We start from the raw sequence: 20,469 nt of genomic DNA, 5'->3' as shown, positions 1-20,469 counted from the left end.
ATGTGATGATGTGCTTAAAACCCACTGGAAGAGGATGTAGGCAGGACTAAACACAGGCTCAAAGAGTCTGCTGGGTGAGTGGAGGATTAAAATTGGTTATATGGGGAGTGAGAGAGGATGGATGGATGGATGGAGGGAGGGAGGGGGCTGGACAAGCCACACACATCACTGAGAATCATACACACGCTGTGGCATTTGCCCAGAGTATAGATACAGCAACGCCTTGCTCCCAGAGTCCGACAACATTTTGGCTCACACTTATGTTGAAACTGAGTTTGAGATAATAACTTTCACTCTCACAACATCTGTCTGTACATCAGTGTGCATGTGTCAGCAGTGATTAGGTGAGTGATCTCTCCTTCTGTCGTTTATGTGTCTAATGAGTGTGTTACATTAGTCATTAATTGAGCACAGCCTTTCTATTCCTTATGAGTCTCATAGATGTTTTGGTGAAGGGGAAGATTGCTGTCTTTGTCTTTGTTTGTAATCTTTGGATGAATCCGTTTTGCATGTACTGTCATTTGTAAATTGTTATACACGCACAAACATGATTGCATTTTATTCAGCGTCTGTTTCTACATTTTCTGTGGGGCTGGGGTTGAGATAACAGGACTCATCAACTCTTGATGTCAGTATGTCAGTGACTTCTAACTGCCTGAATAGATTAACATGAACAACTGAATCATTAATGCATTAATAATCATCTGTCTCTCTATGGGTCACTAATTTTCCCTTTTGCTCTGATTTGTCGCTCTGTCATATTTTCAAGTTACCTAAGTATTTTTTAAATTGTTGATACTCTTCATACCAAAAGTGGGCCATGTTGCGCTTTAATGCATTTTTTAGTGTGGGTAGATTGCATAATGGTTACGTACAGGCAGTGTATGTGGTTTTGCCTACATAGCCTTCAGGATAATAAAACCTGAAGTTTGACATTGTGAGAACCAATCAACATTTCCCACCATAAAAAAACTTGGGAAAAGTCTGGATAGGATTGAATGAAAAGTATTGAACAGCTTTTTGAAAACACTCACCTAATCACTCTTTGTGACAAGTATCAGAAACTGAATTTTGCACAGTGCTGTTTTTTATACCAGAGTGTTTCTTCTTTTCTATATGATTCTGCCTTTTCATTCAGCCTATCCGTCGTTACATGCAGAAATCAGACTCAATTGTTTGTCTTTGGGTTCACAGGTTGTTAAGGTCAGTGGTATGGGATAGGTGTTGCATGGCAGAATCTTGTGCAAAATATTAGTAGCCGACAATAATGCATTGTAAATGATGTGATCTCTTGCAGCTCAGACTCTACATCTGCACTGGCTGTGCATGTCGCAGATTTTGTATCTTCAAATTAAATGCTAACATGGTACTTAACTCCACTGTCAATTATGCGAAGTACAAATGCCTCGAGCATAATGAGCTGAATGAGCAGTCTGTGGAACGTCCATAAAGTTATGGCATAGTATAAGTAGGCAAATTGGGATGCAGCACTGGTCTTTTTGTTTTCTGGTGTTTAATCATTGACCAACCTCAACCTTCAGATGCTTGGAGAAACAAGGGCTTACATGCTGGACATCTTCGTAGATTCACTGGCCTTTTACTAACATGGAAATTCAGACAAAGCTACTATTACATTAGATTATTGTTACAGGCTGTTTTGTAGGAAGCAAAAGACACAGTAATATTTACTGGCATGTGAAAGCAGTGCAGAATTAGTGTGCGATAATTACTGAGATGGTTGATTTGGATGGGATTAAAATGACAGCAAAGCTCTGGTAACTATTACATTATTCCACCTCCCCATGTAAATCGAATCCTGTCTGGATAGGGCTTTGGACTCATCTCTTGAGGGGATTTCAGATAAATTGTTCCCAGCTCATCACACCTTTGGGGAATCAGGTATGCCACTGCCCAGACTTTGCAAAACTTTTTACTGTTCAAAACATTGCGGAAGTTGTTATAAATATGATAACCCGACCACCACAATCAATACTGACTATACCAGTTTAAGGAAGTGAAGGACCTCAGTACTTACAAATGACCGAGAGAATGACACTACACCACCCAACTACCCGGTTCTCAAAGTCATCAAAGTAGGCATCAATAACTGTGGTGTGGAAAGAGGAGAGACGAAGCAAACACTAAACCCATGTCATACATACATACATACATACATACATACATATATATATATATATATATATATATACTGTATACCTTGGGCTGGCCCGTCCTCTCCCTATGTCCCTATGGGTACACCAACATCCAGCATCCTAATGGAGAGCCCTCTTAATAATAGGTGCGATGGAGAGCTCCGGAGATCGTCAAAAGCTTTCTATTTACATCATGTTTTCTGCAGCGTTGAGCAATGTAGCCAGTCACAGACATATTTTTTAATTTCTTGAGCGCAGTTGCCAATCAGAGGCATTTTATATATATATATATACTGTATACCTTGGGCTGGCCCGTCCTCTCCCTATGCCAACAGTGGTACACCAACATCCAGCATCCTAATGGAGAGCCCTCTTAATAATAGGTGCGATGGAGAGCTCCGGAGATCGTCAAAAGCTTTCTATTTACATCATGTTTTCTGCAGCGTTGAGCAATGTAGCCAGTCACAGACATATTTTTTAATTTCTTGAGCGCAGTTGCCAATCAGAGGCATTTAATGGTGGGGTAAGTGATTTCTGGTAGCCAATGATGATATTTCAAATCACCAAAACAAACACGCCCCTGCCCCAAAAGGGTCTCGCCCCTATTTTGATAGCTCAGCCCCACACATACGTACGCAACCCAGGCAACGAGTAGTTCTGTGAAACAAAGCAAAACCAATGTTACACCGTGTTTACAGAGGTTACGGAGGTTTGGCATCCACCGGCAGAAACATAAATCGGCGCCTATGCTCTTACCGAACATCCAGATGCCACCTGCACTGCTATGCTCACCATTTAGATGAAAGTGTAAATATGTAAACTTTTAACAGGATTTCCTCTCAGTTAAAAAATAAACACACAACAAAAATGAGAGCACCGAGGAAACAGCAGTTTATAAAGCATCTGATCAAAGTGATGCAAATATGTTTACACCAGCTCTGCAGTTCGGCACTCCAGTCAAATCATATGTATATTTATATAATAGATTGCTTTAAAGCAAGCAGCTTTGCACTATTAAAAGTGTTGCTTTCAATTATAATTACAACCCTCTAGTGTGTTTATGTTTTTACTTACATCTGACCTTGATAGACCAAGTGGGAAAATATTAACAAAACATAACGCTAATAAATTGTTTGTGGGTCCTTTAAGAGATCGTGGTGCAACACTTAATTTTCGGCTCTTCCTCATGGATTGCATGCACACGAATTTCAGTGTGGGGAGAGCATAAACCTTAAAAAAAGAGAGTAACAAATGCACACTAGAGCTTATGGTTTTGTTGCTTATGGTTCACAGACTGCAAAGACTGACCAATAGGCCCTAGCATTTTAGAGGTCCTAAGCAGATTTTCAAAAGAGGACCCCACCATAACCACACCCCATCCCCCATTGTACACTGATACCTTATTGTAAAGCAATGTTATTTTAGTTTAATTCAGGAACTATTATAGTTTTTTTAATATTTGGAATTATTATTATATTTCTGCTGTCATTTTCATTTTAGTTAAATTTTTTGGTACTTTTATTGTTTGTTTTTGTTGTTTTCATTAGTTTTGTTGTTTTTAAATGTCTATATAGTTATTAAATTTTATTTCAGTTTTAGGTTGTAGAACATCAAGATAAACTAAATGAAAACGGGAAATGTTTGACTTGTCAACTAGCTAAATAAAAGAGTTTAAGTATTTTATTTCAGTTAACATTTATTTTATTTCATGTACTAAAAATATTTGTTATTCATTTTAGTTAGCTATAATAACCCTGTTGTAAAAAATTACCAAACTGCCTTAATCAGAATCTACTCAGTATTTATCTTTCAATACATACATTTGAAGATATATTTATTTAAGCACTTTTAACATTTTTAACCTTTTTTTAACTATTTAAAAGTTTAACCATTGCTTTCAGAAAAATGTACGAATATTCAGTGAGATTAATGCTTTAATAAAGCAAGAACACCTGGGTTATGAAAATTAAAGAGATTAATTTACTATTATTATTTTTAGTAGTAGTAGTATTAATATAAGTATCAATAATAATACAGAATACTATTTTCTGGGCTGGAATGTTTTATTAAAAATGTATAAGTGTAAACATATGTTTGAATAAAGATATGACATCTGAATGTAAATACTGTTTGACTTCTTTTGACCTCTGTGACAAACAAGCAAGTGTCAGAAGCTGCACTTGTGTTGCATTGCTTTGTGTACAGGGGTAACCATGGTAACGTTGAATTTCTTCTGTTCCTAAAGCGCCACCTTCCGTCAGAGAGTGAACTTGCATTTTTATTCTGCTCATCTGCTGGTGTCTGTCTGAACTTTTACTCAGCAAATATGCAGTGTTGTAACTGGTTCATGGTAAATAAGAAAATGTGCATTCTAAAAATCTAAACCATTCGGATAATATGATATCAAGAATTATTCATGTAGTTTGAAGTGCCCAAGATAACAATACCATTCATTTTCAAGAAGTGGTCACTGCACATCACTGCCATCCATCGGCCCTGGGGTTGAAAGCCTATGCAGTGCATCCATCTAAGCCCTGCAGAACTCCCTCAGCCTTAGCAAACAGGGCTTATTCAGCAGCTGGCCATGCTGGCTCAGGGCTTCACACGTTGGCGGTGTTTCAAGTGTTCAAGGCCAAACTTCTACACACCATGGATGAGTCCGGCCAGAGTTCTGATACCTTGAGAGTGCTGCACACAACGACTGACCTGGCTCTGTGTGCTACTAACACAGCACAGTGCACTTCACAGGCAATCGGCAAGGCCATGGCCAATTTGGTGGCACCACCTTTGGCTGAATTTCACAGAGATCAGGGACGCTGGTAAGGTTGCCCTTCTAGACTTGCCAGTCTCTCCTAAGGGTCTGTTTGGCCCTGCGTGGTTGGGTCTGCAGAGCTGTTTACAGCAGCACAGAAGTCATCGCAGGCATTGTGCCAATTCTGAGCCTGTACCCATTTCCGAAGCTCCAAGGTCCCCGCCCCAGAGTGATGTTGGACCTTGTGCCTCAGAAGCCATCCTGATCTGAATGCAGAGAAGAAGTGGGGATAGTCAGTTCTCACCTAGGCTGGAATTCCCTTGAAGAAAGCTTGCGCTCACTCTCCATTCCTCCATTTAACACAGAGCGATGGAAGCTCCATTCAAGCTGGGCCAATCCTTCTATTTCAGTGCACGCCCAAGCAAACTACCGCTGTGATAGCAGACCCACATACTCAAAAGAGCATTTCTCCTCTCCTCATTACAATGAAATGTCAGTTCTCTGCCCCGTGCGGCAAACTACCAATACAAAAAATAGAATCACTTGCCATCTGGCTTCAGACTTGGAAAGCTATCACGGATGTGTCAAGTTGGGTTCTAAAAACCATCGAATGAGGTTACTTGCTTCAGTTTGCTCGCAGGCCACCTTGCTTTAGAGGTATTAATCAGACTTCAGTGTGGGACAACGATCTGAAGTACAAACACTGCTCGCAAAAGGAGCCATAGCAATGGTTCCTCTAGTGAACAGCGAGTCAGGTTTTTAAAGATGTTATTTTCTCATTCCCAAGAAAGTTGGCGTGCTCAGACCCATTCTCGATCTCAGGCATCTGAACCGCTCGCTTATGAGACAGCCATTCCAGATGTTAACTTTGAAAATGATTCTCGCGCAAGTATTTCCTGAGATTCACATTCAAGGGAGTGGCCTATCAGTACACAGTCCGGCCATTCTGACTGTCCCTGGTCCCACACACTTTCATGAAGTGCATAGACGTGGCTCTTTCTTCTCTGAGATAGATGGGAATTCGCATTCTGAACTCGAACCTCGACGACTGGCTGGTTTTAGGCAGGTCAGAACAGGAACTCATTGCTAAAAGGTCACTGCTGCTCAGCCACCTGGAGTACCTTGGTTTGAGAATCAATTTAGCCAAGAGCTTCTTGTCTTCCAGGTATCAGAGCCATGGCCTCTTGGAAAACCTCTCACCTGTTTCAATCCGGCATCCCATTCGGACTGCTCTCCAGAAGGAACGTGGTCACGACAGATGCCTCCAACTCGGGTAGGGAACCTCTGCATGAGGGCAGACAGGTTTATGGCTCCTGGTCGAACCTGGAGCAGCGCCTACACATCAACTGCCTCAAGATAATGGCGGTTTTCTGGCCCTAAAAACCTTCCTGCCTGCCTTAAGGAGGCACTACGTCCTGGTCTGTTTGAACAACATGATGGTGGTAGCCTTTATCAATCACCCAGGAAGTCTCAGGTCATGCTCCTTTCACAGGTTGACTTGACGCCTCCTTTTATCGGCACAGGGCAAACTCCTCTCATTGAGAGCAGTTCATGTGCTGGGCAGACTGAACCAGGGGCAGACATGCTGTCCAGGGACAATGTAGTTCCAGGAAAATGGAGACTACATCCCCAAAAGCTTCAAATAATTTGGTCTGTCTTCGGGAGGGCAGAGATGGACCTCTTTGACGCAGAAGACAACTTTCAATGCCCAATCTACTTTTCGAGACAGCGAGATGCCCTGGCCCATGATTGGCCCAGTGCTTGCCTGTATGTCAGATGCTCAGTCCTCATGGTGGCCCCAGTCTGGAGGAATCAGATGTGGTTCACCGAGGTGATTCAGCTGCTATGGGCAGCCCCTTGGCCAATAGCACTGAGGGAGGACCTTCTCTCGCAAGTGAAAGGCATGATTTGGCTTCCCCGGCCAGAGCTGTGGAAATTTCATGTTTGGCCCATTGACGGGAGTCTTTGCAGCTCTCCGCGAGTGTAACTAATATTTTAGAGGCTAGAGCTATATATATATATATATATATATATATATATATATAAGTATTTAGTCAGCCACCAATTGTGCAAGTTCTCCCACTTAAAAAGATGAGAGAGGCCTGTAATTTTCATCATAGGTATAGCTTAAAAGGACATTGTTGATTGGGGCAAGCAGCGGCTCTATCCATAGTCTACTGATGACAGATGATAGAGTTGAGAGAACATTTTTTACTTTTTTTTTATTTAGGGGAAGAAGAGAGAGAGAGAGAGAGAGAGAGAGAGAGAGAACAAGGAAAAGGGATTTAAAAACCTTCAAGCAAGAAACTTCCACCTACACAGATTTTAAAGTTTTCTGTAGCAGTTTGTGTGTGTGTGAAAGAGACAAAGCCCAGGACTCATTTGTTTTTATCTCCTCAGAAGCTGCTACATCAAACCATGCAGCTGTCACTAACTCTGCAAACCCTGAGAATATGCAATGCTTAACGGTGAGTGTCAAATTTCCCTGCAAACTTTTATTCTGTTGTGTGTGGCTTATGATCTGAAACTGACTCTAGAATGTTTTGTCATTATTGTTAGTTATTTGTTGTGTGGTGATGTTAAGAGCTCATCTTTTTACATTTGTTGATTGTCACCATTCTTCAGATTTGTGTTTCAGGTGTTGAGGTCTAAGTACAACATTTTAAAATAATATCCCAGATATCTTTGCTTTGTAAGATGATAGCTTCTTCAGAAACAAAGATACAGTAGCATAGTTTACTTTGTCATTTAAAACTGCATACATTGTTACCAAATTGGTAGAATTAATTTGTTCTGCTAAGTTTATTTAATAATGAAAAAGTAGTTGCTTTGATGAATTTATTGGCTAAATGAAGCATTTTGCATTTATTTTTGACAAAATACTTTTACTTTTTACTTAGGACATACGTTTTACTTATGACAAAAATTAAAACAATAGCCAACATAATTTAAATTTAAGATTTTTTTTTTAAATTCTCAACAAATCCTCTTTTACAAAGCACAAATCTATCAATGGGGTTACCTGTGGTTGAAGCACCATAAAGGAGGTCAATATGACTTGTTTGTTGCATGTTTTCTGAAGCAATAGTGACTTTGAGTGAGGAAGTGGTTTGGTCAAATAATATATTTAAGCTAGGACAAGTCTCAGAGTAGATTTAAAGGGGATTTAAAGAGAAGATAATGACAGTGGAGTAGGGATGGGCGATATCTTATCGTTTGCGATATACCGGTAAAAATTCTCCACACGATAAGAATTTGTCTTCCCGTGATAATAACGATAAAGTCTAGTTGTTGACATATTTCTGTGTGCGACTGTGTGGAGTGACGTGAAGGAAGGCGGACGTGAAATTGAGCAGCTCCTTCTACAATCTGGAACAGGTTTGGATAGGGCTGTACAGTGCGACAAAAATCGGTCTGAGCCTTGAGTAAATGTACTACAACAGCACGTGTGCGACAGTTTTACATCTGTATGAGTCATTTACAAACCTGTTGTCCAACAAAGATATTTTAATTTATTGACATGCTTTTTCTCCATATTAACTTCATAACAGTCGAGTGTTTGAAATAACTTATTTTTGTGATCAGACGAGGTTTCGTATCACAGAATAAGGCAGAAATCATGCTATTTTATAGCATTATATACAGTGATGAAGGTTATGTCGATTAGCATTGCATTATAAATATACTCTATCCTTATAAAAAATACCCAAGATTGCTTGAAGAACAAAGATACCATATATTTCGTGCAATCGCATGTTTATTGTCTTCAGGTTTCCTCAGTTAAAATTTCTCTATCTGCGTTTTATTCAGCTACAGCGATCCCTGGAGCATTACTTCTACTATGCATATGTGGCGTTTCTGTGCAAGGGCGCCCTCCGGCTTCCAGTATGAATTAAACAGTCATTACATTACGTGTGTACTCCGTAATGCTCACAACACCCTATTTTGGGTAAAAATAGGAAAGATAATACTTTTCTCTAAAGAAACAGGATTCCCTAATTATCGTCATTGATATCGTTATCGCAATAAATATCAGAAATTATCGTGATACATTTTTAAGCCCATATCGCCCATCCCTACGGTGGAGGAGGTGCTGCTGCCTAACATGGGCCAATACACCAGACTTGAGACATGAGAGACATTCTGCAGCTACAGCACAACTAGAAAACATTGATAAACACTGTGCAATACTGCATTACTGAGCCAGTTGTGGGGGTGAGTACCAGTCTTCAAAGTTTTGTCATGAGGGTATGAGAATCTGATTGGGTTACATACCTACAGCCTGCCCATGTTCAGTTTCCTAACCAAAGTTAATCGCCATAAGTTAGTTCAAATGTTTTGAAAATGTTTAACAGATTATACATTTGTACTCAATTAAAGGGATACTCCACCCCAAAATGAAAATTTTGTCATTAATCACTTACCCCCATGTCGTTCCAAACCCGTAAAAGCTTCATTCATCTTCGGAACACAATTTAAGATATTTTGGATGAAACCCAGGAGGCTTGTGACTGTCCGATTGACTGCCAAGTAAATGACACTGTCAAGGTCCAGGAAAGTATGAAAAGCATCGTCAGAATAGTCCATCTGCCATCAGCGGTTCAACTGTAACGTTATGAAGCGATAAGAATACGTTTTGTACGCAAAGAAAACAAAAATAACGACTTTATTCAACAATTCGTCTCCTCTGTGTCTCTTCGCATCACTGTAGCGCCATTTTGGAGAATATCCGCTGAACGCAAGCAGCGTATGCTATTCTGTGTCAGTTGTTCTTAACCAACAACTTTGGATAGAAAGCAAGCCGCACTGTGAAATTTACTTTGTGTATGTATTAGGAACTAGAGAAATTTTGTTCTGATGGCATTATATAAAGTTTTTAACTCTCTAATTTCACTCTTTTGGGACAAAACTTGACGTAGAGACTTTGTATGTGTAGCAGATGGGCAGGGACAATTACTTTCCATCAAGGATCAACAACCTCCTCCCTCCAAACAATAGTCAATAGATGCGTCCAAAAGCTTAGGCAGCTGCTTTGTTGTCTTGCTGCCCTATGAGGCAATGACTTCACAGGTATGACATATGTAATGCAACGTTGTTGCAAGGTTACCAGTAGCTCTTCACTGCCATCTGGTGCACTCACATTTACTTTTGATTTTATTCTATGCATAAATACCATAATGGTATTTGAAAATGTTGAACATTGTTGAAATAGCCTGCTGAAGCCCTGCACACTAGAGGAGAACGCTTAGAATCCAAAACCTTCACTTTCCTTTTTAACAAACTTGCTTTTATAAAGTTTCATTTTTAGTTGTATTATTATTATTATTATTATTATTATTATTATTATTATTGTTGTTGTTGTTAAAAATACAAATATATAAAAAAAGAATCTTTAGTGAGTTGAGCAGTCTGTTAGCCCTGTCCTCTGCAGTCTTTTGCCCAGCTTCTTTCTTTCTAGCCTTTTCCTTTCTTCTCTGAAAAGCTCATTGAGGCTTCTATTTTTAGCCCTTTCTCTCTGACTTAGCCCTAGCTCACTCTGCTCAACAAGGGACAAGGTAAAAGGATCTGACAGCCCTGGCTCTAAACAGGTGGAAGAGTGTCTCTGGCATAAAGCCTTACCCATATGGGTGAATCAGGGTCATGATGCAGACTGTTGAAGAATTTTCCTGAGAAGCAGCAGTGAGAGACAGCATGTGTTTGGTCTGAAGGTTTAAAAACACATGGATAATTTAACTTTAATTTAACAGAGGAAACATATGAATGTTTTAACACCAGAACAAGAGTACAACAACTTACTTCTACCCATCCATGGCACTGTTTTTAGCCGGTGAATGACAAATCATTTTCAGTCTAGGCACTAATAAAAGTGGCAATATCCTTAGATAACCCAGTTGAAATTACTGAGATTATCTCTTACACTTTTGTGTTCCCTGGAGAAACGTTGCAAGAAAATGCAAAACTGGAAAATACAGTGGGTAATTGAAAATAATAACATTTTGTTGCTTTGCAGCCTGAAATGAAGATGGACACAGTTTTTGTTTTATCCAGCTGTATTTACTCTGCTGTGCAACTTATAACATCCAAGTGAAAGATATAACACCAACATGTCAGAAAAAATAAATAAAAAACAGAATCACTGAGTTGGAAAAAAGGATCACACCTTCACTGAAGCGTTACAAAATGCAAGAGCTGAGTCCAAATCTTAGTTCTCATTCTGCAAGATCTATCTGCTGCATTCGACACTGTAATCACCTTCTCAATGGCACACAAAACCATTTGACTTTCAACTGTGATCAGCTGTGGTCATTTTGATTAGTTCAGCATGAAAATAACTTTCCTGGAGCATTTCAGTTCTTGGTAGCGCAACTGAAACAAACAATCAACTATGGGTAGCAAAGCACTGTCAAAAGATCAATAAAGTTGTGGACAGGCACAAGTCAGGAGATGGAAACAAAAAAATGTCAAAGGCTTTATCAATGCCTAGAAGCACAATAAAGTCTATTAGTAAGAAGTGGAAGGTATTTGGTACAACACAGACCCTCCTTGGATCAGGACCTCGCTCCAAACTAGATGAAAGAGCCAGGAGGAAACTGGTCAGAAAGGCGACCAAGAGCCTTACAGCAACTCTGAAGCAGCTGCAGGAGTTTATGACAAAGAGTGCTCATTGTGTGCATGTGACAACAATATTACCAATTCTCCACAAATGTGGCTTGTATGGGAGGGTTGAAGAAAAACGCCACTCCTCAAGAAAGGTCACATGCAGTCGGACTGAGCTTTGCCAAAACACACCTTGAAGATTCTGAGGCAGATGAGACTAAAATGGAATTATTATGTCTGGTGGAAATCCAGTCCAGCTCACCCTCCAGCATTCCTCCCGTAAATCAGGGAGGTGCTAATCTCCTGTTCTGGGGTGTTTCTCTGCAGCAGGGATTGGAGCACTTGTCAGGATAGAAGGAAACATGGATGGGGCAAAATACGGTCAAATTCATAAGGAAAATCTGCTGCCCTCTGCCAGAAAGTTGACAATGGGAAGAAAGTTTACGTTCCAACATGACAATGACCAAAGCACAAAGCAAAACAGAGCAAACAGTGGTTGAAGGAGAAAAAGCTGAATGTCCTTGCATGGCCTCGTCAGAGCCAAGACTTAAACCCCATTCAAATCTGTGAAATGACTTGAAGACTGCAGTCTACAAACACTCACCATCAAATTGAACTGAACTTGAGCAGTTCTGCAAAGATGAGTGGGCAAATATTGCAAAGTCTAGATGTGCAAAGTTAGTAGAGACAAATCCCAACAAACTAAAGGCTGTAATTAAAACAAAAGGTGGTTCAACAAAATACTGACACAAGGGGGTGATCCTTTTTCCAACTCAGTGATTCTTTTTTATTTTTTTTTCTGACATTTTGGTGTTGAAGAAAACAGGAAGTATAAGACTTTAGTCTTGATTCAGATTTCCAAAAAATAACATTCTAGTGGTGACTTACTGTATATGACTACATACTCGTTGGGAATCCTAATATTAAAATAAAATCATAGTGATATTAATGATGTTGGCATCACTTTCAAATTCAGGCCATGCCCTTCAACAACAAGGTCTGTGATTTACCATGAGTAACAAGGTAGAGATAGGAAAATACCTTCTGAATTCTCAATGGAGGTGAAGTGACAGATTGAAAAGATTTCAGTGCCCATTCAATGCCCCTCTGAGAGCAGCGTTCTATGTGCTTTTAATAGCCTTGCCTCTCCTCGGCTCTGTGTCGTAATGTGCAGCTTTAAAAAGAACTGTGCTCAAACGTAGGATATGAACTCATCGGGGTCATCAGGGTTACAGTGCCCTGCAGTTGTAGAAGTTTTGTCTTTCTGAGTTTTTTAATCTACCTCTCACTTGCTTGTAAGAAGTGTGATTCTATAGAGTCTTTGAAAATCTGGTAGGTTGGCACAGAGTAAGGGTGGGGGCAGACTTTTACAGCAAAAAAGTTGCAAAAAAAGTAGTTTTTTTTGGTCATCTTAGCAGTAACTTGGACAAGATCTCTGATGCTGCTGTGAAGTGAAAACATCTGATTTTGCTGAGGTATTTAGAAAATATGTTGGTAACACTTTAGTTTATGGACCAATTCTCACTATTAACTAGTTGCTATTAACTAATAAACAGCATATTGACTGTTAATTAGCACTTATAAAGCACATATTAATGCCTTATTCTGCATGACCATATTGTAGATCCCTTAATCCTACCCCATACCTAAACTTAATAACTACCTAACGAACTATTAACAAGCAGCAAATTTGGAGTTTATTGAGGAAACTTAATAGTTAGTTAATAATGAGAATTGTCCTTAAAATAAAGTGTGACCACTTATCTTGTTCCATATGTCCACAAAGCACCTTGCATATGTTGACAGACAGACAACTCCTCTACCAATCACCACGCTGAAGCGGATACCCAGTTCACTTCATTTAATGGATGACTGGAAGTAGGGTAAAACTGAAAGGAGAATTTGATACAACAAATATATGAATTTAAGAACACTGAAAAAGGAGTGAAATATATGTTATATGTTACATTATTAATACATAATACTCACTGAAAAATTTATAAGTTTGCATAGATGTAAATGAAATAAAACTATTGTAACATCTGAAATCTCCCACATTTCAAACTTGATACCCTTTATTTGCGACCCTTAAGCAAGGCGCAGCAGCAAAAATGGCTGCCCACTGCTTCGGGTGTGTGTTCACAGTGTGTCTCTGTGTGTGTGTGTTCACTACTCACTGCTGTGTGTGTGCACTTGGATGGGTAAAATGCAGAGCACAAATTCCGAGTATGGGACACCATACTTGGCCACATGGCCCATCACTTTCACTTTTCGCTTTCAGATCGACCAAAATAAATGATTAACAATAAGTAACAATAAGCAACATAGATAACACATCTGAGTATAACACAGTTAACACATGGTGACACATATCTGTATAAAGATTCACATGCAAGTTTACTCTTAACACAAAATACTATCAAATAAAGTTGAATTGCTAATCTCTAGCTTCTGCTAATTGTTGTATGCACATTCACGAGAGAGTGGCATTCCAGCGGATATCGTAAGACGTAGGCATAGAGTAAGCTCTGGTGAGAATATGCTAGTCACGAGACAACCAAGTTTTGTTTACAGCAAAAGAAAACCAGTCTCCTCTTAAATCAAATTCCTCCAACATTTTTCTTTACAAACCCCTGTTTGCACTTCTAATTCTTGACCGGTGTTTTGCTCTCTCCTCTGCGCTTCCGCATTCGTGACTTCTCACTGGAGCTCACTCTATGCCTAAATCATACGCTTGAACACCACTCTGTAGTGAACATGTGTACGACAGTTAGCTGAAGCTAGAGATTACGGTTTATAAAGTTTTAAATATGGATATTTTTCTTACACAAATTATTTGCTTCACTTCAGAAGGCCTTTATTAACCCCCTGGGGCCATGTGTAGTACTTTTTATAATGGATGGATGCACTTTTTGAGCTTCAAAATGTCAACCCCCATTCACTGCCATTATAAAGCTTGGAAAAGCCAGGACATTTTTTAATATATCTCTGATTGTATTCGTCGGAAATAAGAAAGTCATATATACCTAGGGTGGCTTGAGGGTGAGTAAATCATGGGGTAATTTTCATTTTTGGGTGAACTATCCCTTTAACATAAACTTACATACCGACAATGCTTCCGAAAGACCGCCGTCCTATGACTAACAAGGACGAATGACGAACGACTGAAATTTTCCAGTCTAACTTTAAAGGTCTAAATTAAACCCATTATTGTAGGCTTACTGTAGTGACTCAGTATATGGCATTAAGCTTATCTGGTACAGCATTGCTCTTGAGACATCCCACCTCTCCTGCATATTGATAGCTGCGGCTTAACGCTCACAAATTATCAAAAAAGGAATCGAGCAAGTGAGAGACAAGCTATGTTTTTACAGTACTAAAGTGCATTCTCAGTGATCTGATTACAAGTGATCAGCTGAGATGCATTTATCATTTACACCGGGTATACATGCGTTTCAAATGTGTCTCCTGTGACCTCTTCTGTTTACAGTTTGTCATTCTGTACAGCATGTTTCGCTGGAGCGTCAAGTGCGGGTGTTGGGGATGAGCTACCTCCCTGAAATTAGTTTTTGCAGGGTGGGATGTCTGAGGTATGAGTCCTGTGAAACATAAAATAAAAGAGCTCAAAAACTCGTAAAGGCAAGCTAAAATGGAATGGTTGCTTCAGGTTGCTTTTGCTAACACTGTCGGTTAGGCTTAGCGTAGGTGGTACGTTAACACAATAGAGCATTATCCTTTTATTTCCAAACTGTTGTGATTCATTAAACAATACATGCAATAAAACATTGCCAGATTCATGTCCATCTGTTTTGGATAAAACTGCTTTTATCGCAACTTACTGGACGTTTCACTTTGAAAGTGTCACAGAACATGCAAGAAGCAACATAACAATATTTTGCAGAGATGTCACCACAGGCATGGAAGAACTTTAGATCAGATGTCTTCAACCCTGCTCCTGTGGACTCGCTGGGCTTGTCCAAATACCCACACTTGCAGTCTTGGCCACATGAGAGTGATTTAGTGTGATTTCATTTAACCCACCTGATTCAACTTCTCACTTCATTAGTAGAGACTGCAAGACCTAAATTGGGTGTGTCCACTGCTCTGTTCTAGTTTATAGCAGAGAAAAGAATGAAAAGAAGAGAGCATAAATGTTTTCTTTTTTAGATGTTAAATGAGTATAATTATATGGAGAAAATGCTCTGAATGAAATCTGATAAGGAGAAGGAAATGAAGAGCATAAGGAAGTTTTCCTGTCAACTGCTCGAGCATGCTGATGACAACACCTCTTCTTTTATTCTCTCATACCCTCTCATTTTATCCTCTTTACTCCTTTCATTCTCTTCATATCCACTTCACTCCTCCACCCCCTCTTCCTTTCCAGTCCCTTTTCTCTCTCGGCTGTAGTGTCTTTCCGTCTAATCCAGATTTCTGCAGTAATCCCTTCATTTTCATGTACAGATCAGCCATCACACAAAGAGGCTTAAACACCCTCTGCAGATGTGGTGGATCTGCGTTCTATAAATCTATCACATCACAGCGTATTTCCTGTATGCTCACTCTTGTGTTCTGTATCATTCTCTATACTGATTATCCTATATATATGCAGATGCATGACTACTTAGTCTTAGAAACAGGCATTAGTGCTTTATTCATATTCTAATGTCATAATCTGACAAAAGTATCCGAAGAGGCTCAGCCTGTCACCATAGAAATCTCCACCAAAGAAACACATCTGGCCAAGTCACAAGATGAGTCCACATTCCTTGAAGAATAGGCCCTGATAACTATAGGCAATGGAAAACCACGAGCCTCATACACACACTTAATTGTGCCCACAAGTCAATGGATTTGCTACAGCCAGCCCCTTCTTAAGGACACCAAAGCAGAATAAAAGCTGCTGGGATATACGCTGGTGAGCACAGTCAACACAAATCTGCAAAACCTTTACAAATTTGGCATTAATAATGTAGGGACAGTTCATATTATGTCTGTGTTCATTAATTGTATAAATTTTTTTAATTGTGAGAGATGACAGATGGCAATAGATGTATGGCCTTAGTTAGGTTAGGTAGCTGTGCTGTATGTACATAACACCAGTTCAATCATGACAACTTTCTGAATAGTTTTATCATGTTAATCGTATTAAAATTTATGATGGCACATGCACTGTTGCGACAGCACAGATCGTTCTTTGTTTAATTCCACACTAGGTTGATTTAGTCTGTGTTATATATTGGTAGTAAGTTTTTTTCTGGAAGTCACTTTTTGGTCATGTCGAACAGGACCAATTTGTTCGAAGTGATTATCATTTTGTTCATGATTTTATGGCTGGTCTGCGATGGCCTCGCATTTGTTGTGGTCGTTAACCAGTTCTTTATTGTTATTATCTGTTGTAGTAATACTGTCGTAAAGTCATGCTGATATGCATAATTCACAGTTGTATCGTATTCCGTGGCTGTTGCCGCTGAAGTTCATTAAGTAAAGTAGCATTCTGCCGAAGCGCTGTTTGTATGTCTTTTTTTGTTGAACGTAACAGCATTATGAACTGATGCAGGCAACAGGTTACTCACCTACAGCCCCGATGAACTCCTTCTACTCCGGACCTTGCTGCTGAGCAGTATTAAACCTGTTGTGGATTTGCCACCGGAGCTTCGGCCGAGGAAAAGAGGATGGCGTGGAGGCATCTGCCTCTCACCTCTATCATCCTGGCAAATGTCCACTCACTCTGTAACAAAATGGATTTACTACATGCCAGATGCCGACTGGAACGAGCTTTCAGGGACATCTGTACTATCGCCTTGACTGAAACCTGCCTTGATGAGTCCGTCCCTGACGCTGAAATCAGCCTAGATAACTTCAGTGTCTTTAGATCTGACAGAACAGGACAATTAAGGAAGATGCGGGATGACGGGGTCTGTCTTTATATTAATAACAGATGGTGTAACAACATCAAGGTGCATAATAAGGTATGTTCACTGAATCTGGAGATGCTGACCCTGTCATTATGTCCCCTCTATCTCCCCCGGGCATTCCGGGCCTGTTCATATCCACCACATGGACTCACAGATCACAACGTCATCTGTTTACTTCCACTCTACAGACAAGAACTGAAATGTCAGAAACCACAATGCTATAGTGCCCCACAGGGGTAGGAGGATGTCATTGTCATTTCCTGACATGTTTCAGGACACCAAACATTTAACGTTTGTGTATCGTCCTCCACATTTAAACGGTGTGGTCTCTACTACTGTGAAACCGGAACAGGCACATCTGTTGACAAAGGAATTGCAAGCTCTGCTGGATAAAGGGACCATAAAACACGTTTCCCTCCCAGAAAGAGAGTTGGGCTATTACAGCCAGTATTTTTTTGTTCCCAAAAAAGATGGGGGGTTGTGTTCAATTTTGCATCATCACAGGTTGAACCGCGATGGCCCATACATGGCCCAGACTGCATCTTTACACATTTCCCTGATCACTCTGCTCCCAGGAGTCCTGGCCAAGGTCCGTCAACAAGGGTTTTACCACTTACTAATAGCGCCTCATTTGCCTGTCAGTGTGGTTCTCAGACCTAATAACTGAGAACTGTGGATTTGCAGGCTCTGTTGGTCTCGCCATCCTGCTTAGAATTTGCCCTGGACTGGTTAAAGCTATTTTGCACCCTCACCCTAATTATTTTCCTGAAGTTCCATTTTTGACCATGCATCCAGTTGTTCTTGAAGCCTTCTGCTCTCCGCCTTTCACAACGCCAGATCAGGAAAGACTTCACTTACTGGGCCTCATTTATGAAATCAATGTACAACAGATAGTTTTATCAACATTAATTTATCAACATGGACGTGAGCGGTGGCTAGGATCAAATCTCACGTCAGGTCTCAGCTCATGTATGCAAGTTTTTGAGTTAGTCTGAACAAGTGTTAATTTTGTTAACAAAATCTATGACGAAAATAGTTGTCAACGAAGTTTTTTTCCCCTGACTAAAACGAGACGATGATGAGACGATAATAAGTAAAATGTAGTTAAAATAACAAAAACTTTACCAAAACCTTTTATATTTTTGTTTTAAAAAAGTGGAGCCAAAACATTTCAGACTGCTGTACAAGACTCTATTATGTGAGCATTCAAATTTGCGGTTGCCAGATATCAACAGCTCAAATCCTCCAATTAAAGCTTTTCTCTTAAATGGATATATAATCTGCCCGGCTTTTTGCTTTATGCAATCTGGCAACCATTCACACACACACTCTGTGCAGGCGCCATGATCTAATAAAACACCGACATATAGAACTGTACAAGTAAGTTGGAGTTCAGCAATCACCATTTGAGGCATTCTGCTTAAATTAAATTCATTCAGCCAGTCTGTGTTCTGTCATGGATCTCGACTGTGTTGTTTGCGATAGTGGTTGCTGATTTTAACATTACTTACGCAACCTCTGTGCAACAAATAAGTATTTTTTGCCGTTGTTTTGAAAAAAAGAAAAATTAATGCAATTTGCAATTACTATTAGGAATTTGTCTGTTATAATATTTGAGAGTAGGTTTTTGTTACACCAGTTTTCATAACGTAGACAGGGCGAGTGTATATCTATAGTCTTTGGTGTTTATTTAGTTTATTTAGTGTACAATAATTTGAACCATATATGAGGTCAAATAAACCATGCATATGAGTAGATATTATATTGATTTGTGCTTATTGGTGAAAGAGCAACTTCTGATGAAATGTAAAAATAAATTTCTCAAATGACAGCAATCATTGTAATTAAAATTGAGCAAATTAAAAAAAAAAAAAAAAGATTTTAACCACTATACACTAAGACAAAAAATATGACGAACAAGTTTACACTGACTAAAACTAGACTAAAACTAAAACAGGACAAGTTGACATATGATATATGATAAAAACTAAAAGTTACATTTAACACAGGACTAAGACTAAAATAGAAAATAGCTGACAAAATTAACACTATCCTGAACTTGCATGCAGCATTGTAAATCTGGTGGAGCATTTTGTTCATTTAGATTATTTTCCTGACTGACAACCGAAGCTCATTAGTTGATCATTAACCAGTAATATTCTAATGTAATTTTTGTTTTCAGGGATTTAGCTTTATATCAGAATCAGCTTTATTCGCCAAGTGTGCGCAAACACACAAGGAATTTGTTGTGGTTTTTAAGAAGCTCTTGGTACATACATGCATGCATACATACATACATACATACATACATACATACATATATACATACATATCTGACATGAGAACAGAAATATACAACAATAAATAATAATGTGTATGAATCTGGAACAGAAGATTTATGTACAGATTTGTGCATTTTTTACTCTATACATAAAGCTGTATAAAAAATATGCATATGTATTTACATATTACTTGAGAGAGAGGCAGTAATTAGAGATAGAGAATGAATTACAGGTATTAATTACAGAACACAGGTAATAATTCCTGTGTTAGCTTTTTAGGCTGGATATGGCATGGGGGAAAAACAGTTTTTATGCCTAGATGTTCTAGTGCACAGAGATCTGTAGCGTCTGCCTAAGGGGAGAAGTGCAAACAGGTTGTGTCTGGGGTGAGAGGGGTCTTTGATGATGTTACCTGCCCGTTTCTTCACTCTGGAGTTGTACAAGTCCTGAAGATTGGGCAGGTGGACACCAATGATCCTTTCTGCTGTCCTAAAATTCCGCTGCAGTCTTCTTATATCTGATTTGCTGGCTGACCCAAACCAGACAGTTATAGAGGAGCACAGAACCGACTCAATAACAGCTGAGTAAAACTGTCATATGCACCTGTGGTAGGTTGAACTTTTTCAGTTGACAAAGGAAGTACAACCTCTGCTGAGCCTTTTTCACGATGGAGTCAATGTGAGTGTCCCACTTCAGGAGATGGTGGTTCCCAGGAATCTGAATGACTCCACTGCAGCCACAGTGCTGTTCATGATGGTGAGTGGGGGGAG

The 20,469-nt window shown here is 39.5% G+C and overlaps 1 protein-coding gene across 2 annotated transcripts in view; it reads left to right on the top strand.

The window, feature by feature from the left end:
* The first annotated feature begins 217 nt into the window (after window positions 1–217).
* Window positions 218–20,469, top strand: part of LOC107556028 (regulator of G-protein signaling 3-like) — a 192,718-nt gene continuing 172,466 nt past the window's right edge. The window contains exons 1-2 of one of the 2 annotated variants that reach the window (XM_016238999.1): window positions 218–344; window positions 7,309–7,373. In XM_016238999.1, coding sequence (XP_016094485.1) covers window positions 7,359–7,373 — 15 coding nt within the window. In that variant the 5' untranslated portion in view covers window positions 218–344; window positions 7,309–7,358. Of the gene's footprint in view, window positions 345–7,305; window positions 7,374–20,469 lie in introns of both variants that reach the window. The other variant, XM_016238998.1, reaches the window with a different exon arrangement.

The sequence above is a fragment of the Sinocyclocheilus grahami genome, unplaced genomic scaffold (assembly GCF_001515645.1).
Source record: "Sinocyclocheilus grahami isolate Dianchi unplaced genomic scaffold, SAMN03320097.WGS_v1.1 scaffold553.1, whole genome shotgun sequence".
Classification (NCBI taxonomy): Eukaryota; Metazoa; Chordata; class Actinopteri; order Cypriniformes; family Cyprinidae; genus Sinocyclocheilus; species Sinocyclocheilus grahami.
The sequence above is the reverse complement of the archived record's forward strand: the minus strand, read 5'-3'. Positions and strand labels throughout refer to the sequence as shown.